The sequence below is a fragment of the Jaculus jaculus genome, chromosome 8 (genome assembly GCF_020740685.1).
Source record: "Jaculus jaculus isolate mJacJac1 chromosome 8, mJacJac1.mat.Y.cur, whole genome shotgun sequence".
Lineage (NCBI taxonomy): Eukaryota > Metazoa > Chordata > Mammalia > Rodentia > Dipodidae > Jaculus > Jaculus jaculus.
Window position 1 is genome coordinate 130,113,641 of NC_059109.1, and position 25,455 is coordinate 130,139,095.

The 25,455-nt window shown below is 44.0% G+C and overlaps 1 protein-coding gene across 2 annotated transcripts in view; it reads right to left on the minus strand.

Moving 5' to 3' along the window:
- Positions 1-997: 997 nt before the first annotated feature.
- The window catches only part of LOC101600662 (activity dependent neuroprotector homeobox), a 32,142-nt gene continuing 7,684 nt past the window's right edge, over positions 998-25,455 (minus strand). For both annotated transcript variants that reach the window (XM_045156479.1, XM_045156480.1), the window contains 3 exons: positions 9,073-9,185; positions 7,588-7,680; positions 998-5,146 (listed from right to left, as the gene is read on the minus strand). In XM_045156479.1, the coding sequence (XP_045012414.1) occupies positions 2,036-5,146; positions 7,588-7,680; positions 9,073-9,180 (3,312 nt within the window). In that variant the 5' untranslated portion in view covers positions 9,181-9,185 and the 3' untranslated portion in view covers positions 998-2,035. The remainder of the gene's footprint in view (positions 5,147-7,587; positions 7,681-9,072; positions 9,186-25,455) is intronic.

The window sequence follows — 25,455 nt, forward strand, 5'->3', positions numbered from 1 at the left end:
GCTAAAACCCTTCTGATGCAGGATGTCCACTTCCACCTGCTTGCCAAAGCAGCACCCTGACGACTTGACTCACGGCCAGCCAGGCCCTAGCCCACGCTACCTGCACTTCTCTTTCGTCCTCCGTGCAAAGCTCAGGCTAAGCCTTCCCTCCGCGGCTGAGTACTTTGCAGCAAGGGGAGGAGGCTCCAGCTCCAGTTTTGGTTTGGTAACCTGTCTGTAGCATCTTGTTTTGGAGAATCATGCCTTAAATATTGGGTGAGGCACATAGCAGTTTATAACACATTTGGCTAAACTGATGTAAAAATGCTACTTAATGATAGACTTGTCCCTGTATTTTCTTTCATGCATGGGAAAAACATTTTTTTTTGGGGACCATCTCAGATAACTTTTTTCTTTTAAGTCAGCAACTTCCAATTTGTCTAAGCCAATGTCCCTGAGAGGTGGAGTAGCGCCACTCCAAATGTCACGCTGGCTCTGCCTGCTCTCACAACGCTGTGTACAGCTTGACACAACTCTGCACAACCCATCTGCCAGCGCTTCCAGCCCAAGCCTGCACATCCTCTCCAGATACTCGCTTCACCGAGACAGCCAAAGGCTTCCGAACAAAGGCAGAGCGGTTTCCTGTCAGTGGAGCAGGACTGTTCCCACGACAAGGTGGACATGAACAGTTCACTGAGAAGACTACCAGGGTATGAAGATTCTGCTCACAGATTAGTGCCAACTTAGGGTGACATCCACACGTATTCCTGGGATCCACTCATTAAAAAGGAACTAAAAGTCAGGGTGTTTACTTTTGTAGCAAAAAGAAAAAAAATATAGCAAGAAACGTCTGTAACAGGTGCCTGAGCCGTTCTTTATGTAGAGGGCAGCAGATCTTGGTTTCCCCACACGTCTTCTTGGTGACCATGACTGCTATCTCTGCTGAAAGAATGCCTGGGCAGCAAACGGCACAAGGCATAAAGGTCACACAGGACTGTCAAGTGTAATAAAGCCAATATTTACATTAAGCACAATACAGCAATTTATTTAGATGCTTAAAATGAATACAAAGGGAAATAAAGATCACAAAATTATACATACTACAACGTGTGTCATATATTAGGTGGTATAAATGAATGCAGCAGGGAGGTACTCAACTAAAGGTAAAACTAAATATCCAAATGCAGCACTCCACTGTGCTCGCTGCTTCAACACAACACTCTCATACAGGTCTAAAAGGTGTCAAAATTAGTTGCTGCAAAGTCAATTCTTGCATGTGATTTTAGCTTAAAAGATTTCAGAAACCTCTGAAATACCAGTTTTGTTTGACAACCGTGATGTCAAGGATACTCAGAACAAGAAAAATTCTATAATACAAGAGAGTCCAGATATATATATCTTACGTGGCTGGCCTCTGTTGCAAGATTGTACAAGGTTATGTGCAAAAACTAAGTCTGTCCAAAGGTCCGTACTAGCGCAGGGTCAAGCTTCTGCTGGGTAAACTAGACACAGCATGTATGACACAGCAAGGGGAACTAAAGAAAGAAACAGGTCTAGGATGGGCACACAGAAACGCATCATAAGCATCACTCGAGAGCTAAAAGACTGTACAAATATACATTTCAGCTATTCAGAATGAGTACATGAAAAAGTTGATCTTCCCAGAGTCTACTATACACATTAGAGTGGTGGTGTGTACGTTGGCCCTACACTACCATGTACTTTGGGTAACGTTTTTCATGGACACCCAAAGTTAACCGAGGGAAAGAAATGCTGGAAAGGCAGAGAAATGCCTGCTCTTCCCTGTGTGCATCCGTGAGCCACCAGGTTATTGGCTTTTCACATTTAGTTACCGTGTCTGCCGGAGAAGGGTCTGAAGTACAATCAGCCAATCGTGTGTCACAGACGATCATGACCACTGAGACTGAGCTGCCACATGTCCCCATAGCCTGCTGACCAGTCCTTGAAGGCAGGAGCCAGTGAGAAGACCACTTTGCAGTCAGTCTGGAAGGAGAGCTCCGCGCTGCAGCCTGTCGCGGGCCATGCAGCCAGGCCCTCAGGCCTGCTGGCTGCTCAGTTTCACTCCCGGCAGGCCGCCGTGCATGGGCTCAGCGACCCCGTCAGTCATGCTGTCAAACTGCTCCCCATCCTCACTGTCAATTGTGCTATTCTGCCACTCGATCTGGGGGTTCGATAAGCGCTCGGCATTCTCAGATGCATTTTCCCATTGTGACTGGTCCTTAGACCAAAACCCTTCAACTTTTCCATAGGAACTATTCTTCCATTTCAACTGCTCTCTGTCACCTTGCACGGTAGCTGTTTTCTGAGCAGCTGGCTTACTGCTCCTTGCGTCTTCACTGTGGGAAGACTCGTCAGACCAGGTTCCTGGCTTCATTTCACATGTGTTCTCCTCAAAGTCCGACCCATGTTGGGAGCCATGCCCGCTCTCGGATGGCGAAGCTCCGTCTTTCCATTCCACAACATCCTCTTGGTCTACTTCACTATCAGAGGCGTCACGTATCAGTTTGGTTGGTTCCGCAGTCAAGTGGATAGTTTCGTATTTTGAACCATCCTCCTCTTTTTGGTCTGGCTTCTCCTCTGATTCTAACGCATGCTCAGGAATCACTGTGGGCACATGCTCCTCTGGGCTATCACTAGGAATTTTGGGCTCAACTTCAAAAACAGGCTCAAAAGGGCTACCACTTCCATTGGATTCCTCTTCCAAGTTTTCAAAACTATCTGAGGAGCTGTCATCTTCCTTGCCAAGGTTCAGCTTTTTGTCAACAGTCTTACTAGCAGTGACTCTGGAGTCCTTCTCATCATGATTTTCAAATAGCCACTCAGCATCAAAATCCATCTCATGCTTGACTTTATTTAATTCTTTCATGTTAAAGCCCAGCAGCACACCGGGCTTGTACTTTTCACAATCACGAACACACTTCTTCCTTTTGTTACTGAAATGGGAGGCGATGTCACTCTTCCACAGCCATAGACTGGCTGCCAACTTCTCAATCTCTCTCCTGGTGGGATAGGGCTGTTTGTTGAAATACTTTGTCAGAAAGCTCTTCCTGGCTTCATAGGAGTCATCCTCATGACCCTTGGGGTCCAAAGCTAAAATGACAGGCTCTTCAGGCTTCTCCTCAAAGCAGCTGGGGGAATCACTATCCTCATCCAACTTGCGCTTTTTCAGCAAGGGAAATTCCATCTGCTCATAGGTGCGTTTCACAGGTGCCAGGCCTGGAGACTGATTGAGCCTAGAAGGTGCAGTTGTCTTTTCCTGGCCATTCTGGGTCTTTCCAACTCCCCTGCAGTGGACCAGATGCAGAGTGATGGTGGAGGCGGTCATGTTGCTGGTGTACACGCCAAGGCAATGGATACATTTGTAGGTGAGCTTCTTCTCGACCGGATGCACTGTCTGAATCACTTGGTGTCTCTCTCGCAAGTGGTGTGCAAGTGCATCGGAGATGGGACCCTTCAGGATTGAAAAGCAAAGAGGGCAAAGGGTCTTCCCAACATCTTTCTTATAGGGCACTGCAGCTTGAGGTGAACTTTTGACAGGGACATCTGTCTTTTCCTGAACTTTTGGCTGTGGCTTTGGAGGAACTGGAGGGTTATTTTGGGCATGGTAAGCAACAGACTCAGCTGGGGCATCCCTCAGGTTGTATGTTGTTACCAGGAGATGGATGTTGGTGTGACTGCCCTGTTGTAATGTTAAATCAAAACTCAATGTAGAATCCGTTTTAGGTCCCATCTCTTCATCAATGTGAACCATTCGCATGTGTGCGGCCATCTTTTCCACATCATTGAACGTTGAGCGGCAATAGGGGCATGACAGACCATGAATTAACATATGGTTGAGCAAAGTATCTGTGGGCAAGTAGCGATTACAATAGAGGCATTTGCTAGTAAAATTGTGTATTTTCATGATGTAGTTGGCTACTGCTGGGACTTTCTCAGCTTTGTGTTCTTTTTCGAAGTGCACACTATAGACATTTTCAGGGAAAAGCTCATTACAGATTGTACATATTTTCCATTTTTGAGTTGCAGAAGTATTGGCTGGGGGAGGGCCTGTGGCAGCTGTTGTAGGTTTAGAATTGGACTGACCCAATACTCTAGATGCTTGTGACTGGGACAGAGTAGGAGATTTCAATTGGCCTGATGAGAGAGAAGAGGCATTAGCAGCCTGCAGAGAGTATCTGGCTGGTGCCTGGGACCGCTGCTCTGCCCCGAGCCCATAAGACCTTCCATTCCCGCTTGGAAGTAGCTGTTTTACAGACTGGGACTGCTGAGGGATGGAAACCGGTGCATTGCCACCTAGTCCCAGTCTCATGGACTGACCAACACCATAGCCCTGGCCCACAGATTTGACTCCATAGTTGTTCTGCTGCATGTGAACATTAGACATCATGTTGACTCCCGTGGAATTTAAGGTAGGCTTTGGTATTGACAATCGATTCACCATCTGCTGTGACGGCAAAGATCGGACATTTCCAGAAGCAAGTGAACCAATTCTTGGTGGGAGTCCCACGCCCTTTTTCTCTTGAGGTTTGGGAGCAATCAGCATCAAGGGTTTGGATCGGGGAACCACCACATTTGTATGACCGATCATGGCAGTGACCTGGTAGCCTATACGTTCGTGGTCTTCAATGACATGCTGCACCAAAGCTTCATAGGACTTTGGTATGTAAAGGCATCGCTTGCAGTGAATACTACACTCTTCTCGGGTATTTGCACCCAGGGGGACGGCACCATTGAGGGATTTTTCTCCGGTCTTGGCTATGTATGGTGCTGCCACATGCTGAAAATGTTCTCTGTAAATGTGCTTCCTAACGATTTCATACAGAGGATCTCGGTAAGTGCACTTCTTACAGTAATAAACCGCTTGCTCTACACTGTCAGCCTGCTTAGGTTTAAGGCCATCATTTTTGTTTTTCTCTTTAAAAGTGCTGAGGCTGCTACTGGGTGCGCTGGTGTTGGGAGCATGAAATATTTTAATGTGTGTTTCCAAAGTTTTTTTGTCTGCATTGAAGGTACAATAGGGGCAATTAAGGAGAATCCTGTTTTCAAAGTCTTCACTATGGACATTCCGGAAATGACTTTTGTAGGCAGAAAAGAATTTTGAAGAAAACGGACAAGCACTGCAGCAAAAAGGTTTTGTCCGATAGTCCTAAAGGAAAGCACAGAACATAGACTGAGAAGGCTACTCAAGACAGACAGACAGTAGGTTCTAGTTATTACCCGCCCCCTAAGAAAGCTTATAGAATGAAAAGTCTATAATGTGCATATTTCAAGGCGTTTTTGATTATTCCAAGACAAACTCAAGAAAAGGAAACCTAGCTGAATCTTTGAGCAGCGTTTCTACTTGGGTTGTCCTATGCAAACTGAAAACAATGCTGCTCTCCATATTCAGAAAGGGCCACAGTCTCATCTATTGACTGATTTCAGAAAAGTCCAAGGCAAAGAAAAAGAAGGCCTCAGGAAAGACCTTTACAATTGCTTGTAACAAAAAGAAACTACAAGAATTCAAAATTCCTTTGTAAAGCAGAAAGCTGCTCAAGGATCAGATGACTAAATATATACTCCCCCCCCACTGTTTTTAAAGTTTTTCGAGGTAGGGTCTCAACTCTAACTCAGGCTGACCTGGAATTCACTATGTAGTCTCAAGGTGGCCTCGAACTCACGACGATCTTCCTACCTCTGCCTCCTGAATGCTGGGATTAAAGGTGTATGCCACCACACCCGGCTCATTAAAGATATACTTTTTATCCTTTCCATTGTGGAAAATTTTTCCTAGAAAAAGGAAAAACCAAACTGAAAACATCACTAATCCGAGCCTTCCTACTCCTCAGGCAGGAGCAGCTTCACAAAGGCCAATGGAGACAGCTGCTTTGATTCAACTTACTAAGTAACAATGTCTAACAGACGTGCAAACTCTGAAAAGTGTGTTAGAATTAGAATTGACAATCACTTCTCATCTGATATTTACACAGCTTTGAATGCAAAGTGTGCCTTCTGCAGTCACCTACCCCAACCTCCCTATAGAGGAAGAGTTATTAGGAATAGACTGAGCACCCTGACACTACATAGTGAATTCTAGGTCAGCCTGGGCTAGAGCAAGATCCTACCTCACAAAACTAAGTAAGGAATTCGATCAAGAGCACTGGAGAGAAGGGCACAGTCACCTGGAGATTGTTTGCAGTGGCAAGAGGAACCAGGAGTGCCCATTCTCTCTTCTTGAAAAAATATATATATAATAAAAATAGCCAGATGGGGTGGCACACACCTTTAATCCCAGCACTCGGGAGGCAGAGGTAGGGGGATTGCCATGAGTTTGAGGCCACCCTGAGACTACACAGTGAATTCCATGTCAGCCTGGATGACTTCAAAAACCAAAACCAAACAAAAATTTAAAAGAAGGCACTAGAAAGAACATTTTTAAAAAGGAGCATGGAGGGAATACCGGCATACTCACACCCCAAATTTATTTAGAGAAACAGAGAGAATGAATGAACGAACGAACGAACGAACGAACATGCTAGGGCCTCTAGCCACTGCAAATGTACTCCAGACATATGAGCCACCTTGTGCATCTGAGTTATGTGGGTACTGGAGAATCGAACCTAAGTCCTTAGACTTCACGGGTAAGCAAGCACCTTAACTGCTAAGCCATCTTTCCAGCCCTTTATTTATTTTTGAGACAGGGTCTCATGATCCACAGAATGGCCTTGAACTTGCTATGTAATATTGGATGACCTTGAACTTCAGTTTCTCCTGCCTCTACCTCCTGAATGTTGGGATTACAGGTGTGTGGTATCAAGCATGGTGTATATTGGGCCAGGGAGGGAGCCAAGGGCTTTGAGCATGCTAGGCAAGCACCTGGGGTAGCAGAATTATATATATTCCAGCTCTGACCTCAGAACTTTAAAGAATAAATAAATGTATGTAGTGCACAGGCCACAGAGTATGTGTGGCACTGAGACCACAGCTTTCAGGAGTTAGCGCCTGTCATTCACTGCACTGAGGTAGGGTGTCTCACCCCTGGGTCTTGTTTTTCTTTACCATGATCCCAATGAGTTTCTGGAAAGTTCCCCTGTCCAACCTCACCATAAATTGGCAAGGATTATGGAAGCCCTCTATAGCTTCTAGCTTTTTTTTTTTTTTTCAAGGCAGAGTCTTGCTTTTCTAGCCCAGGCTGACCTGGAATTCACTATGTAGTCTCAGGGTGGCCTTGAACTCATGGGGATCCTACCTCTGCCTCCTGAGTGCTGGGATTAAAGATGTGGGTCACCACGTGTTGCTTAGCTTCCAGGTTTTATGTGGAATCTGGGGAGAACTGAATCTGAGTATTCAGGATTAAGTGGCAAGCATTTTATCCACTGAATCATCTCCTCAGCCTACACCTCAGAACTCTTAAGGAATAAAATTTGCTTTTATTTTTTTTCTACACTTGCAATTTCAGCCCAATGACAAAAAACCCCAAAAAACAAGACAGTTCTTAGTTCTCCCTAGCAATAGGGAAGAAGTTACAGCCCAAAACATCATCAGATAGGGCTGGAAATGAAGCACACACAGGATTCTACCGCTAGGGGCATCTTCTGTGCTACTTACCTGGTTTTTGGTTAGTGAAGGGTCCCATAGTCCTACATCCTCCCATGTAGTGTTTTTCAAATAAAAGTCATTAGGTTCAAACTGTTTAAAATCCTAGAAAACAGTGAAAAAAAAATTACAAAAACATAAAGGTATCAAGTTTCAGACTGACCATACACATAAATTTTACCTCTTAAATTAGTGTGAAGAGGAATAGTGAAACCAACCCCACCATGAACCAAGGGAGGAGGGTTAAGGCTCTCAGGAAACCCAAAAGGAGTATGGCCGGGTTTCCAGTGAAATCTCTGGAAGTTCAAATGAAGTAAGAACTCCAGTCACATATCAACACATTAAAGTGCTGTGAGCCGCTGGTTACAGTACTGGAAGAGCAATGCTGGCGAACAGCCCAGAAGGCATGGAATTTGTGTTTGGTGCATAATAAAAATATAAAAAAAGAGGGAGGACGGGTGGGGAAGGAAACGTAAGATTTTTAAATTCAAGAGGAGAAAAGAGAGCTTTACTTTTCAAAAGCAAGCACTGTGATGTTAAAATTATACTCATGTGAAAATGTGATGCCTCCCCCCCTCATAGGAAGCTAAGAAGTCAGGGTAAAATTCCTCTTGCTCTCAAATGGCTCACAGTTCCAGGTGAAAAGCCCATCACATGCAAATTCCGGAGCATGTAGTGGGTCCAGTGGGAGGAGCAAATCAAATGTAGGGCATGAAAAATCCCTTTAACATTTGCGTTGCCTCTTTCTATGAAGATGACTCACCCTACCTCCCAGTGGAGAGGAGCTACTTCCATACTGGGGACAAACCAACTAGAGAAGCGTCAGTTTCCATGACATCCCTGGAGTATTCTATTAGCAGGACTCAGGAAAAGAAAGCTGACTTCATGAACGAACTGCCTTTGAAATTCCATCTCCACTAAGCATGTTCTGATCACCCATTTTTATGTGCTCAACACTGTGTTAAGTGGTGGGGATAAATGGTAAAACTGCTTCAAACACTTCAGTTGGAGGCTCTGTCCAACCAACTGTAAGATGTGGAGAAAGGAGATCTGGTAGAAGGAGATGGCTATACTGGTCCTTTGAAAAAGTCTGTAAAGGGTCAAAGGGCTGATAGACTCAAGGAAAGAGACAACAAGCACACAACAGTCATGTCACAACAACAAGGAGGTCACCAAACGCTCAGGCCTTGCAGAAGGAGGACAGGCCCACAGTCCCTTTCTCAGCTGAGAGGCTGGAACCACTGCTTTCCTATGTCCCTCCTTTAAGGTTTGAAGGCCCCAGTGCACTGTCTGGCATGACGTAACTGCTGCTGTCTACCGATGCAAAGATGAAAGACACACCTGGGGAAGGGACAGCCAGCTGTGCTCATAGACAAGGCTCTGGTGAGGCTGAAGGTGTGAAACCTCAGAAGCGTACCTACTGACCATCTTGACGACCGACAAGCAAACCGTCAGAAGCTGAGTCAGGTTAAAGTTAAAAAACAGCATGCTACTTACTTCTATATGTTCTTTACAGTATTCCAACCCAATGTCACTAAGTATTTTTTTCACAGTTTTCCGGGCTTTTCTTAAACTGCCAAGATTGTTGACAGGAAGTTGGAACATAGTTTCTATTGGAAAAAAAAATTTAAGTCAAGGTCAAAACATGCACAAGCTGTAACAGTTTCTAATTCTACTGGTGGCGGATCCCAGGCCCTGCTCCATCCCACTAAAAGGTGAGAAGATAGCCTAACCTAGAGGTGGAATACTTAAAAAGTGCTCACTGGACCTTTTATTTTAACAGAACATATTCTGTTACAGATTGACTTATACATCTAAACACACTATCCAGATTAGGCTTTAAAAAACATTACTGATGAGCTTAAAGTTGAGAATTAGGGAACCAACAGCAACCAACCAACTAGTTACTTTTAAGTGTACTTTTTTCCTTGTGATATGGAACCTAAGGAAGTTCTCACCACCTTAGCACCATTTCCACACAATTGGGAATGTCAGGAAAAGAGGGTTTCTATCCTTTGGGAAATGTCACTGGTAGGATAGTCTTACAGAAACATCAGTCTTAACAGTTTCTGTCCATGTCACCAAACTAAAATCACCAGCTGTTATGTGACTTGCTTCTTAGCAAAGACACTGAACAGGTCACAGAATGACTTTTAGAGGAAAGCTAAACTGGGTCCTAAGCACAGACAGCATGAGGTGGCTGCTATGGGCTTCAGGGATCCTTTTGAAAAACAAAAGCCGGGTATGGTGGCACACGCCTTTAATCCCAGCACTTGGGAGGCAGATGTAGGAGGACCACCGTGAGTTTGAGGCCACCCTGAGAATAACTAGTGAATTCCAGGTCAGCCTGGGCTAGAATGAGACCCTACCTTGAAGAAAAAACAACAAAAAAACAAAAACAAAACCAAAAAGCTCATGTGTGTGTAGGGGAAACCAAAAAGTTGCTTAATTATCTTAATATATTAATTTGGAAAATTTAGATCAATTTTCCAAAGTCTTAAAGACAAAGCTTTTTGTGTTCATTAAGAAACTGAGTTAGTAAAATTCAGGTGTTTGAGCTTCCAATGTGACCATAACTGTGCTGCTACAATTACAAAGCATGGTGAGACTCTGAAGCCATTTAGTCAACGAAATCTAAAATCACCTTGTGGAATAAAGTTGCTTCAAGCAAAACTAGCAAAAACAGATGCCAAAGCACCAGGAACCAACATGACTAGAGGCTGTTACTCTTGCAATCCGTGAGTCCAAAGGCAGCTAAATCTGAATGCAGAACATTGCCAGAAATTGCACTTCTCAAAATACCTACAAAGTATTAAAGTTCAACTGGGTCCAAAAGATCCAAGCATTCATGGAAAACTGCTTCTCAGCCATGTACTCTAGACAGATTTCCTGCCAGGCAAGCATGGGGTAGAAAGAAGCAAAGGCCACTCTTGACCACTGCACCATGGCTCTGCACACTGCCTGAGCCTGGAACAGGCCTGCAATTCCTTACAACAAGGTCTCCACTGCTTTGAACAGGCCGTGTTCAAGTTAGTATGAATGGAATGAAAAGGAAATCAACTTTAATTCGGCTGGGAAGGTGGCGCACACTTTTAATGCCAGCACTGGGGAGGCACAGGCAGGAGGATCACGGTGAGTGATCCTGAGATGACAGTGAATTCCAGGTCAGCCTAGGCTAGAGTGAGGCCCTACCTCAAAAAAACCAAAAAGAAGCCGGGTGTGGTGGCACATGCTTTTAATCCCAACACCCCAGAGGCAGAGGTAGGAGGACTGCTGTGAGTTTGAGGCCACCCTGAGACTATATACTTAATTCCAGGTCAGCCTGGGCCAGAGTGAGACCCTACCTTGAAAAACCAAAAAGAAAAACTTCTGAACATGGCCTGGCAAACCACCACCACCAAAAACCAAAACCAAAACAAACCAAAACAAAAACACCAAAAACCAACCAAACAACAACAACAACAACAAAAAATCCTCAAAAGAAATCTAAGTTCCAAACCAGTAATTGGCATCAAAGTTCACTAATGACATCCATTTGATTCTTCCTTAAAACTTGTCAGAATTACTCTAAAAACTCCTTTGAATTAGAAACCTTGACAAGGGTCAAATTCAAACTTAAAAGTGACTCAGGGTGGAAAATAAAAAAATTGTGTTTGCCTTCACTTTTTTATTTTTTAAATTTATTTATGAGAGAGAGAAAGAGAAGGAGGGAGGGAAGGGAGGAAGAGGAAGAGGTGGGGGAAGGGGGAAAGAGGGAGAGAATGGGCACTCCATCCATGGCATCCAGCCACAGCAAACAAACTCCAGGTGCACGTGGCACCTCGTACATCTGGTTTACGTGGGTCCTGGGGAACTGAACCTGGGTCCTTTGGCTTTGCAGGCAAATGCCTTAACTGCTAAGCCATTTCTCCAGCCCTGCCCTCACTTCTGAAAGCAGAGAGCTAAAAGTGAAACAGTGACAAGGGAAGAAGGTGATTTATAGCAAAGTCAAAAAAAAGGTCTTAGGGGGCTGGAGAGATTGCTTAGTGGTTAAGGCACTTGTCTACAAAGCCTAAGGACCCAGATGGAATTCCCCAGGACCCACACAGAGCAGGTGCACACAGTGACGCATGCATCTGGGGTTTGCAGTGGCTGAAGGCCATGGTATACCCATTCTCTCTCATCTGCCTTTCTCTCTCACAAATAAATAAGTAAAAACAAAATATTTTTTAAAAATTAACAAAAAGTCTTAGGGCTGGAGAGATGTCTTAGGAGTTAAGGTGCTGTGCTTACCTGTGAAGCCTAAGGACCTATGTTCAACACTCCAGATCCCACATAAGCCAGACACAGATGGTGATGCATGCGTCTGGAGTTCGATTGCAGCGGCTGGAGGCCCTGATGTGTCAACATTCTCTCTCTCTCTCTCTCTCTCTCATTAAAAAAAAAAAAAGCTCTTAGAGATGGTCTCAATTTCCCCAGACTTAGCCGCCTGTTAGTTACTAAATCCCTCTTTGGCCTCTTTCTTGGTTATCTTGCTGGGTGTGCTCTTTTCTCTCTCTCTCTCTCTCTCTCTCTCTCTCTCTCGATATTTATTTGCAAGGATGAGAAGGGGTAATCGGCACATTAAGGCCTCTTGACATTGCAAATGAACTCCAGGTGCATGTGTCGCTCTGCATCTGGCTTTACTGAGACATCACCCCACTTAATCTCCCCCTAGCCTCCCAGCAAGGTAAGGTTTCACTCTAGTCCAGGCTGGCTTCAAACTCACAGCAATTGCCTCCTACCTCTGCATACCAATTGCTGGAATTAAAGGCATGTACCACCAGGCCTGGCTTCCCCATCAATTAAAATTTTTTATTCTATTTTATTTTAGAGGCAGAGTCTCACCATAAACTTGGTTTGACTTGTAACTTACACTGTAGCCTCAGGCTGGCCTCAAGCTTAGGTGAATTTAGGTGATCCTATCTCAGTCTCCCAGTGTGACTGCTGGGAGTAATGACACTAAGCGTGTGCCACCAAGCCTGGCTTACTTCATTTATTTATTTGAGAGAGAGTAAGAATGAATATGGTTGCACTAGGGCCTCTTGCTGCCACAAGCAAACTCCAGACACGTATGCCAGTCTTTACATGGGTACTGGGTAACTGAATCCAGGCCGGCAACTGCTGTAACAGCTGAGCCACCTCCCCAGCCCTTGCTGTTTTTACAAGGTCATCCCTATTTCAATCGCCACTCTAAATCCCAAGGAAAGTCTCCTTTCAGCAAATCTTGATTTTAGCCTCTCAGCACGTGGCATAAAAATAATCAATTCAATGGCACTGCATTCAGTATATACTAGCCATCTGCAGGGCACCTTACACTTTGGTGCTGGGATAGTGAGTGGTAAGACAATCTTCTTCAACAACGTAACACTTCTCAAGCTTAGCACCTGGAACACACACAGTAGGACCCTCAGGTAGTTGAGTTCAGACACTGCTGCTTGTCTATCCAGCCTCCTTTGCAGACCAGCCCTGCCACAAGTGATGTGCTTGCTATGGAGTCTGGAGGCCTTTCCTCCACTGCAGACAATGTATGTAAGTCAAGGTGACCAGTAAGAGGGTTTCATCTCTATAGACACTGATCAGTAGAGTTGGCTATGTGTCCATGGTTGTCAAGGATACTGGCAAAGAGTAGAGACCTGCTACCATATGATGGAAAGAGGAGGAGAGAAAAGATGCTATAAACACAGCACTTTCCTCAGTCCTCACTTCCTCTTTCTTTTTTTTTTTTTTTTAAATATTTTTTATTTATTTATTTATTTGAGAGCGACAGACACAGAGAGAAAGACAGATAGAGGGAGAGAGAGAGAATGGGCGCGCCAGGGCTTCCAGCCTCTGCAAACGAACTCCAGACGCGTGCGCCCCCTTGTGCATCTGGCTAACGTGGGACCTGGGGAACCGAGCCTCGAACCGGGGTCCTTAAGCTTCACAGGCGAGCGCTTAACCGCTAAGCCATCTCTCCAGCCCCTCACTTCCTCTTTCTTGGACGCCTGGGCAAGCTCAGTGGGTAGACCCATGGGAAGTGGGGTACAGAAGAGGAAGTAACAGGTCAGCCTAGGCTATATCAAGATCTCATCTCAAAAATCCCAGAAGGAAAATGGGAATACTTTATGTGAAAATAACTACTGGAATTGAGGAGATGCTCAGCAGAGTTGAAGGTGCTTGTTTGCAAAGCCTGCCAGCCAAAGCTCTACTTCCCAGCTACTCATGTAAAAGTGGTCAGGCTTTTGTTTGCAGCAGCAAGAGTTCGTGGTGCACGTACACACACAAACAAAAAAATAACCAGGGCTGGAGGGATGGCTTAGTGGTTAAGGCATTTGCCTGCAAAGCCAAAGGACCCAGGTGCAATTTCCCAGGACCCATGTAAGCCAGATGCACAAGGGGTGCATGCATCTGGAGTTGTTTGCAGTGGCTGGAGGCTCTGGTGCACCCATTTTTTCTCTGTCAAATAAATAAATAAAAATAAAATATTAAAAAAAAATTAAGTAATCAGCTGGTTGTGGCGGGACACACCTTTAGTCCCAGCACTCTCAGGAGGCAGAGGTAGGAGGATCACTGTGAGTTCGAGGCCAGCCTGAGACTACAGAGTGAATTCCAGGTCAGCCTGGGCTAGAGAGAGACCCTACCTTGAAACCCTGGGGCCCCCCAAAACCCAATAATGATAATACATTTTTTGAAAAACAGCTTTATACTATAACAATTTCACAAGAATGACTGATTATTCATTTATTTTTTCACTCTGTAGTCTCAGGCTAGCCTTGAACTCACAGTGTTCCTTCTACCTCTGCCTCCCAAGTGCTGGAATTATAGGTGTGTGTCACCATGCCTGGCCCTAAAAGATATCTCAGCCCCGATTTCATTAGTTTCACTAATTCATGCCAAATTCTTACAAGGATGTTTTATTAGAAAGCAGGAGTAAAGAGGAATGAAAATCTCAGATCCACTGAGGCCCCCAGGCCTACAGATACATTTAACTAATAATGTATTTCTGATTTGCTCTCCTTTCCGGATAGCAAGAGCAAACACCCTTTCACACCAAGTATCACACAGGACAACGAAGCCCCAGGAGGACAAATCCGGAACAGAGAAATTAGTCACCATAACTATGAAGCACTTTGCCTCAAGTCCTGGATTCATTCAGAGGCTATGCTCCAGTTTTCTGGGTCAGGAAGATGGAGAGCTCAACAGTAACTGCCAATTTAGTAGTTCAAGTCAGTGGGCTTGGCCATGGCAGTTTCCCTGCAAAGCTACCAGGCCAGGATGGCAACACCGAGTTTCCTTTTTAGAAGCAGAGAAGCGTTTAGTAATATGCATCAAAGTAAAACAAGACAAACAAACAAACAACAACAACAACAAAAAAACAAACACCACCAGGCAGGGGGTTTGCAGCTAAGTGACAGAGCATTTATTTTACATGAGTAAGACCCTGGATTTGATCCTCAGGGCTTCAAAACAAATACACCCTCCTCTCCCCAAGTAAAATAAATCCATATCTAATGTTAAACTTTCCTCTCCTCCTTTTCCAAGGTACCGTCTCATTCTAACCCAGGTCGATCTGGAATTCACTATGTAGTCTCAGGGTGGCCTTGAACTCAGGTATGTGCCACCACGCCTGGCTAATATGCATGCTTTTTTAAAATTTAATTTTATTTATTTGTGAAAGAGGGAGGGAGAATGGGTGCAGCAGGGCCTCCAGCCACTGCAAACAAACTCCTTGTACATCTAGCTTATGTGGGTACTGTGGAACTGAACCTGGGTCATTAGTTTTCACAGGCAAAATCCTTAACAAGAGCTAGGCTAACTCTCCAGCCCTTAATATGCACTCTTATTTGTTGTTTCCCAACTTTTTTTTTTCTTTCAAAGTAGGGATACAGTGTAAGTAGTCCAGTTTGACCTAGAATGCATTATGTAGTCTCCCCACTGGTCTCAAACTCACAGCAATCCTTCTGTATCTGCCTTCCAAGTGCTGGGATTAAATATGTACACCACCCTGGCCCAAACTTTTTCTTTTTCTTTCTTTTTTTTTTTTGTGGTACGGTCTCACTCTAGCTCAGGCTGACCTGGAATCCACTCTCTATTCTCAGGGTGGTCTTGAACTCACGGTGATCCTCCTACCTCTGCCTCCTGAGTGCTGGGATTAAAGGCGTGGGCCACTGCACCCGGCTTCCCAAACTTTTAATAAAGCAATTTATTTATTTAATTTGGTCTTCTGAAGTTAGGGTCTTGCTGTAGCCCGAGATGACCTAGAAATCCCTATGTAGTCTTGCTGGCCTCAAACGCGAGGCGCTTACTGTGAGTTTGAAGACAGCCTATAGCCCAGGACTAGAGTTCTAGGATAGCTTGGGCTACAGTGAGACCCTACTTGGAACAACAAATCCCAAAACAAAAAGCACCCTGTCCCATTTTTTGTTAAGTCAAGTGTGGTGGTTCTGCCTTTACTACCAGCTGCTGGGAGGCTGAAGTAGGAGGACCTGTGAGTTCCAGGCCAGGATGGGCTACAGCAAGACACTGCCTCAAAAAGAAAACAATAAAAAAAGAACAACCCCCCCCCCAATATTTCTTTTTGTTGGTGAAGGTGTGTGGGAGAAAGAGGGTCTTTGACCATACAAACATATCACTAGATGCTTACACCACTTTTTTGGGTCTTACATTTTATGGGTGTGGTTGGTAAACTGAACCTATGCCAACAGTCCTTGCGAGCAACAGCTATTAATGCTGAGCCATCTCGTCAGCCCCAAACTTTCAGTTAGGATATGTAGGATGCGGACTTAACATTCAGAAGTACGGCAGTAAATGATAGTTCCATTTTCCACCAACTCTGGAAATCTTTAATTCCCATGCTGCATTTGGGAGTCAATCTTTGAACACATACCAACCAGAGTGACAGCTAGTATATTATTTATAGGAGGAAATAATAATCTCTGGTTTTCACCAAAAAACCTCTAATGCACCAAGAACTATATAAAATGGTTATTTTTTCCCCCCTTGGTAACACCTAATGTTAGCTACAAAATCTAAATCAGTGGTTCCACACAGTTCATTCAGCTTTTTTCCCACACCTCCCATAGGTAGGGTCTCATGCTAGCCAAGGCTGACCTGGAACTCACTATGTAATCTCAGGGTTGCATCAAACTCATGGTGATCCTCCTACCTCTGCCTCACAAGTGCTGGGATTAAAGGCGTGTGCCACCATGTCCAGCTTTCATTTTTGAGATGGGGAAGAGGGTCTGGCTATGTAGCACTAGCTGACTTAGAATTTGCTATGTAGAGCAGGCTGACCCTGAACTTGTGGTGACCCCCATTCCTCTGCTTCCCAAGTACATATATATTATAAACTGTACCACAACCAGCTGAAACAATTTCATTTCTTATAATAACCCCAATGAATATGTAAGTAATCTAGGCCCTTGATACTTACTAGACAGTCACACTGGAAGCTCTCTAACAACATGAGGTACTGCAGATACACTCTCACGAACCAGCCACTTTTCTGTTGTCCATGATGCCCCTATCTCCCTTGGGAACACAACTTGTGATGCCTCTGTGGTGAACAGATTAGGAAACAAACAGAGGAAGCAGCACCATTCCATGGAAATGTAGTACCTTGCTATAATAATTTAGTTAGCACAGGTCTATAATCCTAGCATTTGCAAAGTGGAGACAGATAAATCATGGTCTTCCCTGAGTATCCGAGGAGCTATATCAAAGGTACTAAATATAATACACCTATTTCTTTTGTTGAAATATTTTATTCTTATTTTGGGGGGGGGGAATGGGCGTGCCTGGGCCTTCCAGCCACTGCAAAGGAACTCCAGATGCGTGTACCCCCTTGTGCGCACCTGGCTTACATGGGTCCTGGCGAGTCGAACCTGGGTCCTTTGGCTTTGCAGGCAAGCACCTTAACCACTAAGCCATTTCTCCAGCGCCTACACCAATTTCTTTAAGGGTTCATGAAGTCTTAACATTTAAATTAAACCAACTGTAGAAAAGGTTTCAGTATCTGTATTTCTTTTGGTTTTTTGAGATAAGGTCTTACTCTAGCCCAGGCTGACCTGGAATTCATTACGCAGTTTTAGGTTGGCCTTGATCTCACAGCAATCCTCCTACCTCCCAAAGTGCTGGGATTAAAGGCATGTATCATGTATTTCTATTTCTTTGCAGCTCATCCCTCTTGTAAGCTTAAGTAGGGGAGATATTCAAGATGTGGCAGTGCTAATTAATGCCCCATACCTTTCCTTTCAATCACAACCACCACAAAACTCTAATTCTGACTACCCAATGGGCAAAATGTTCTGGACTAGTAGATAAAATTGTACATTAAGATAAAAGTCAAGGGCTAGGATGGCTTAGTAGATAAAGGTGCTTGCCTGCAAAGCCTGCTGGCTGGGTGTGATTTCCCAAAACTCTTATGTAAAGGGAAACACACAAAAAACATGGTGCCGGAGAGACGTTCAGTGGTTAAAAAGTACTTGCTTGAAAAGCCTGACACTCGGGGTTCGTTTCCCCAGTACCCATATAAAGCCAAATGAACAAGTGTCACATGCAACTGAAGCTCATCTACAATAGCAAGAGGCCCTGACTTGCAAATGAACAATAAGTGTGTTTAAAAAAGTAGCACAAGGGCTGGAGAGGTGGCTTAGCAGTTAAGTGTTTGCCTGTGAAGCCTAAGGATCCCGGTTTGAGGCTGGATTCCCCAGTACCCAGTAAGCCAGATGCATAAGGGGATGCATGCATCTGGAGTTTGGTGGCAGTGGCTGGAGGCTCTGAGGCACCCATTCACTCTCTCTCTCTGCCTCTCTCAAATAAATAAACGAATAAAAATAAACAACAACAAAAAGATTTTTAAAAGTGGCACAAAGTGTCTGGCATTTATTTAGATCTCCTAGTGTATATCTATATAAATTTTTTTTATTAAAAAAATTTTCTTTTTGGTTATTCGAGGTAGGGTGTCTCTCTGGTCCAGGCTGACCTGGAATTCACCATGTAGTCTCAGGCTGGCCTCGAACTCATGGTGATCCTACTACCTCTGCCTCTCGAGTGCTGGGATTAAAGGCGAGTGCCACCACGCCCAGCAATTTTTAAAATATTTTTATTTATTTGCAAGGGGGGTGGGGGACACAGACAGACACAGACACAAGTTGGGCATGGAAGGGCCTCCAGCTGCTGCAAATAATTTGGCTTTACATAGGCATTAGGGAATCAAACCCTGGGTTTCAGGCAAATACCTAAACCACTGAACCATCTCTCCAGCCATCTATATGGAAATGTCTAGCCCTCTTTTCTTAATCTTACCAGAAAACGTATAGTAACCCAAGTGTTTAAAAAAAAGGGGCTTTTTAGAAAGTCAGGAGGACTATGCCGGGTGTGGTGATTCACACCTTTAACCTTTGCAGCACTCGGGAGGCAGAGGTAGGAGGATCGCCATGAGTTCAAGGCCACCCTGAGCTAGAGTGAGAACGTACCTTGAAAAAAAAAAGTCAGAAGGACTAGAAAGTAAAACTACTTTAGCTAATGAAGACACACTTGTCATGAAAGTGAAGTCTGAATAATAAGCACCAATTACATTGTTGATGCCAAGAATAAAGTAGGCAAGAGATGTTACTAATTTGTTTTACCTACATAGACTTCTGTTGTTCCCTCAGCATAACTGGGCATGGTGGCACACACCTTCAATCCCAGAATGGAACTACAGAGTAAGTTCCAGGTCTGCTTGGGCTAGTGTGAGACTCTACCTTGAAAAAAAAATTTACGCAATTAATCTACTAACTTCCTATATAAAATTGCATATATACACATCCCTTTATATTTTTAGTCCTATCAGTGACTCATTTTCTTAAAGCTGTCCTCTTTTCTCATGAGTAGGAAGACTACATTTATGCAAGGCAAAATGATATATATTTAAATATAGCACCCTACATAAAACATTTCAAGAATTTTTTTATCACTTTCGATAAACAGTGATCGATAACCATGCTGCAAGACCTTCCTTTTCCCTTGGCATGCAGTATTGCTCACAGCAAGGGACCACAGACCACCATTGGAGAACTTGACACGTTTACTTTTCAAACTCTGTTACCTGCCCAAGGCATTCAGTTCTACTCCTCAAGTCTAATTTCCTAGTCCTACCACAGCCTTTCAAGTTCAAGACACTTCCCCTTTCCTCCCAACTCTGTTCAGTTCTTTTCTCCTCTTCCTGATGATCTCTGGTTGGCACTGCATGGTTACCCTTAATGTGACAGATGCAGGAGACAGTTTTGCTCTTTGGATAATATTTAAATTAATGCTCCTGAAATGTGCATGTGCGCTGGTGGCATTCATGCCACACCCAATTAACATCAACTAACTACCACAATCAACAAAACCCATGGACTCCTCGGTGTGGCAGTACATGTTATAATAGCAGCATTTGGAAAACAGAAGCAGGAGGATTTTGAATTTGAGGCCAGCCTGGTTGCCTGAAATAAATAAATACATTAAACTAAAAAACCATTCCTTGTTTTCAGATAAGATGATTCAACTGGTAAAAAAAACAAAACAAAAAACCCTATCTATTTCTATTGGTGGTGCAAAGGACAGATGTGCATATGCAAGGCAGAGGCACTTGTAAATCTGGTCTTTTCAAATAGGGCATGTTGATGTATACTCACAATCCCAGCACTCAGTAGCCTGAGGTAGGATTGCTGAGTTCAAGGTCAGTCTGGGCTATAGTGAAACTCTTGTCCAGGAAACAAGCAAACAAGTCTGGTCTTTTTCAGTAACTCTCAATGGCAGGGCCACAGCATTCTGCCTAAGGGAAGACACAAGATTGTGTCATCTCCATTAACATAAATCTGTTAGGAAAAAGCAACAGAATAAAACCACTGAAACCCACAGACTCACCCTGCACTCCTGAAGGAATGGCAGCAGGCCACATCCAGCCACCTCAAAATGCCCCAACTTCAGTACTTAATACTGAAATGGTCCCACAGAGCCAAACCAGCACAAAGTGGTCACAGGGATTACATCTAAGGTCAGCAGAAGCCCATCACAAGCAGTTAAGAATGGAAACAAGAACTCATCTGAGGATACCCCATGACGTTTTCATCTAAATCCTAACACTTGAATACTTCAAAATGAAAAACAGTGGTAGCTTTAACAGGACAGGCCCCCCCCCCCCACCCAGATAGGGTCTCACTCTAGTCCAGGCTAGCCTGGAATTCACTATGTAGTTGCAGGCTGGCCTTGAACTCACGGTGATCCTACCTCTGCTGGGATTAAAGGTGCGCGCCTGCCAGGACAGCTTTTGTTTACTGCAGCACCGAGGATGTAACTCCGGGCTTTGTGCATACAGGGCACCACCACACAGTTACAAGCCACCCCCAGATTTTTGAAAAAAAGTGTCTCTCCAGCAGCCAAGAGTGACCTCAACCTCCCTGATCCACCTGGATGCATCTTCGAAGGGCTGAGATTACAGATGTATGCTGCCACATCTGTCCATTGGTGATAGCCTTCAATGTGTTCTTCTCAACGTTGCTTGGGAAAGGTGGAGGCTTTGAATTCATGCTTTTCTCCTTTGTGGTTGGAGCTGTTAATGGGAGGCTAGCTTGTTGTCAACTACCCAGAGGATTCTTCTCCTAAAGTTCCCTTTGTTTCAAATAAATTGGGAGAACAAACCTGCATGTGAATATTCCACACAGGCACACCATTATCCATAATATCCCAACTTCAAAGTAGAAACACATTGCTATCAAGTGGTGGACAAAATGCAGTATTTTCAGCTAATGGAATATTAAGGTCAAGAAAAGGAATATATGCTCTAGTACATTTTTTTTTTGGGGGGGGGGAAGGGGAGAGTGTACCAGGGAGTGAAGCCAGGGTCTTGTACAAACTTACCAAGTCTGCTAAATGACCACTCTATTAGCTAAATTCCTAGCTCATCTCTCTTGGACCCCACTCTCCTTCTTGCATCCTTAAAATGAAAAGATGCACTCTAGGCCCAAACTAACCTGGAAATTGTTCAGAGTCTCCCACATCAGCCTATTTACATACAGAGTGCTGGGATTAAAGGTATGCCCACTCTGCCTAGCTTCCACTTGGATTTTTATGTACATTAGCTTTACCTATTGAAGTGTTGGAGACTTGAATCCAAGACCTCTCATATGCAGTCATAGAGCTCCAACTTAGTCCTGTTTTTTTTTTTAAAACAATGGGGAGTGAGGTGGGGGTGGGAAGAGTGTGTATGTTGGTACTTGCTAGTAATCCCATCACTTGGTAGATGGAGGCAGAAAGTTCAAGATTACCCTCAACTATTCATGCAAGAGAACTAATCTTGTTTGAACATTTGCAATTCCCCCAAGTATGGTCTTCACTCTAGACTAGACTGACCTTGAACTCACAGAAATCTGAGTGGTGGGATTAAAGGTGTGTGCCACCACATCCCATAGGGGAGTTTAAAGGGTTAGCAAAACAATGACTATTTCACATCTGTTGAGGTTTCCGGGATTGGGACAGATCCTGTAGAACCAAGCTCCTGGATAGAACAGAACTGTGAAGATGCCTGCAAATTTCCAGACCATTTTGTATACTGCTAATGAATTTTATGGTTCATTAAAAAGAATCTGGGTAGCCCCCAAACATTAAGAAACAAATTATCATAGTGGAAAGTTAGCTTTTCAGGCTCTGCTTCAAGGAGTGTACTTACTGTATCACTTTTAGCAGCAGTGTTTTTAATTTACTCCGCCTTAAGGACTAGACTTATTATAGCTGTGGTTACTTCAATGAGAAGTATTGAAGTATGTTTTGAAAATCTGAGCATGAGGCACTACAGAAAAGATCTTCAGAGGACTTCCCTAATCTTAATCATTCTCAGCTTCTTTCCAAAGGAAAGAAAACTTTCTTCCATGTTGGTACAGCTTAGTAGTAACAACTAATGGTAAACAAGCAGTTTGGTTCACCACATTACCAACATCAAAATTACAATCACAGGGTGACCTAAAAGCTTTTATTTTAAATGCTCATACTTGTACATTACCATCACAACCTATCATTTTTCATATTAATTTTCCTGATTACAACTGAGGACTAGAGAGAGCCCTTAAAATACAAGATGTCAGTAGGGTGTGGTGGCTCACACCTTTATTCCTATGCTGAGGTAGGACGGCAGTTTGAGGCCTGCCTGGGTGAAAGAGACCCCACCTTAATAAAACAGAAATGTCCCATTCAAGACTAACAAGCCCACTGAAAGAGGGCTAGTAGGCCGGGTGTGGTGAGTAGGCCTTTAATCCCAGCACTGGGAAGGCAGAGGAGGAGGACCTGGGTGAGTTCAAGGCCATACCCTGGGCTACAGGGAACCCTATGTCTTAACAGAAATGACACCCATACACATTTATATTTACAATCCAAGAGGTAGTATGTCAGATTACAAACATCTTCGGAAGAGGAAGAGCTCATTGTCAGCGGACAGCTGAGGCAACAGGCCACTAACTTAGTCTGGGCATTTGCATGGCAGCACAGAAAAGCACAAAGCACACCTTGTCTTGGTGCCAGAGACTGGACAGAGTTTTCTAACTACTACAGAGACTTGAGTTGGAAAGGCTGCTTTGCAATGATGCAAAATGATGGAAAAGCTAAGCAAGCACTCTACCACTGAGCTATATTTCTACTCCAAGGAGTGATAGGACTACTGTTTTCATCAACAAAAACATACTGATTTGAACACAGAAACCTTTAAAAAAATTATTTATCTGAGAGAGAAGGATGGAGACAGACACACACACATACACAGAGAGAGAGAGAAAGAGAGAGAGAGAGACAGAGAAAATGAATGGGTGTGCCAGGGCCTCCAGCCACTGCAAACAAACTCCAGACACATGAGCCACTTTGTACCTCTGGCTTAAGTGGGTTATGAGGAAATCGAACCTAGGTGTTTTGGCTTTTTAATCACTAAGCCATCTCCCCAGCCCTAAAACTGTATTTTTTTTTTTTTTTTGAGGTAGGGTCTCATTCTAGCCCAGGCTGACCTGGAGTTCACTACGTAGTCTCAGGGTGGCCTTGAACTCAATGCGCTCCTCATGCCTCTGCCTCCTGAGTGCTGGGATTAAAGGCGTGTGCCACCATGCCCAGCTAAAACTGTATTTTTAATCTCAAAGAGATGAGCTGACCCAGGACAATGATACTGTTATTTGATAGAAAGATGTTAAAATGAAGTGGTTGAGAATCTACTCCAGAGCTGGACAGACCTGGGTTTAAACCTGTGCTCTGCCACATACTTAGACACACAGGTTCAAGTGTCAGGACCAAACAAGATGACATAAGTTGCTGTACAAGACAGTCATTATTATTTCCTTAAACCACAGTAGGTACTGGAATAATCACCGAAACACTCATCACCTTGTACAAAACTTCCCAAGAACTAGCGCATTTCTGTATACACTACAGTGTGATTTGTACGTACATGTATGCACAGAGTAGCATTTTAGGGGCAATAATTTAAACATATAGAGGTGAATTATTCAAGTGAGCATATACATTATTATTAACTTTTGGGGCATCTCTTTTTTTTATTTTTATTTTTTGGTTTTTCGAGGTAGGGTCTCACTCTGGTCCAGGCTGACCTGGAATTAACTCTGTCATCTCAGGGTGGCCTTGAATTCACGGCAATCCTCCTGCCTCTGCCTCCTGAGTGCTAGGATTAAAGACTTGCGTCACCATGCCCGGCTTCTACTCTTTTTTTCTTTTTTTTTTTTTGGTGGCATGGTCTTATGTAGCAGACTGGCCCTGAAATCACAATCCTTCTGGCCTCAGCTTTCTGAATGCTGGGATCACAGAAGTAAGCCACCAAGTTCAGCCAGTTTTTCATTTAAGGAAAAACCAAAAAGGACATGTGTTACTAATAATTTTGTTGTTTTTTCTTTTTGGGGGATATAGTCCAGGCCAGCTTGGAACTTATGATCCTCATGCTTCAGCCTCCTGGGTGCTTTTATTTATCTATTTTTTGGTTTTTCGAGGTAGGGTCTCACACTACCTCAGGCTGACCTGGAATCACTATGTAGTCTCAGGCTGGCCTTGAACTCATGGCAGATCTTCCTACCTCTCTCTGCCTCCTCCAGTGCTGGGATTAAAGGCATGCACCACCACTCCCAGGTCGGTCATTCTTTGTAAGAACCTTTCAGACAAAAAGACTGTAATGTCTATAATGCTATTGTTGCTGCGTATTGTGGTACTTCTAATACCTATGTTTTCCAGGCTGTCCTAAGAAGAAAGATATGTATAAGGATTGGGGGGGGGGGGTGCCTGAGGAACAAGGTGGTTTGGGGCTGGGGAGACAGCTCAGTGTTTAGTTAAAGGTACCTGCAGTCTGCTGCCTGGGTTCAATTCTCCAATACCCATGTAAAGCCAGATGCACAAAATGGCAAGTAAGTCTGGAGTTTGTTTGCAGTAGCAAAAGTCCCTGGCACACCCATGTTCTCTCACTACTCTTTTATTTATGTATCTTTCTGGTTTTCAAGGTGGGATCTCACTCTAGCCCAGGCTGACCTGGAATCCACTGCTGTCTCAGGGTGGCCTTGAACTCAGTGATCCTACCTCTGCTTCCTGAGTGATGGGATTAGAGGCATGTGCTCTCTGTGCCCTTTTAAATAAATAAAACTTAAAATGTGGTAGTTTGGATATGACATGTTTCCCCTCTGGAGGTGGAGCCCTACTGGGTGTTACCAGTGAGCTCACTCTTGCTGCTTCCTGCTGACACATGATGTGAGACAGCTTCTTACTCCTGTTATGCTTTCTCTCTGGGGTGCAACTTTCCCTTGAAACTGTGAGCTGGAAATAAGCTCTTTCTTCCCATAAGCTGCTTCTGGTTGTGTGTTTGTTCCAGCAGCGCACTCACTC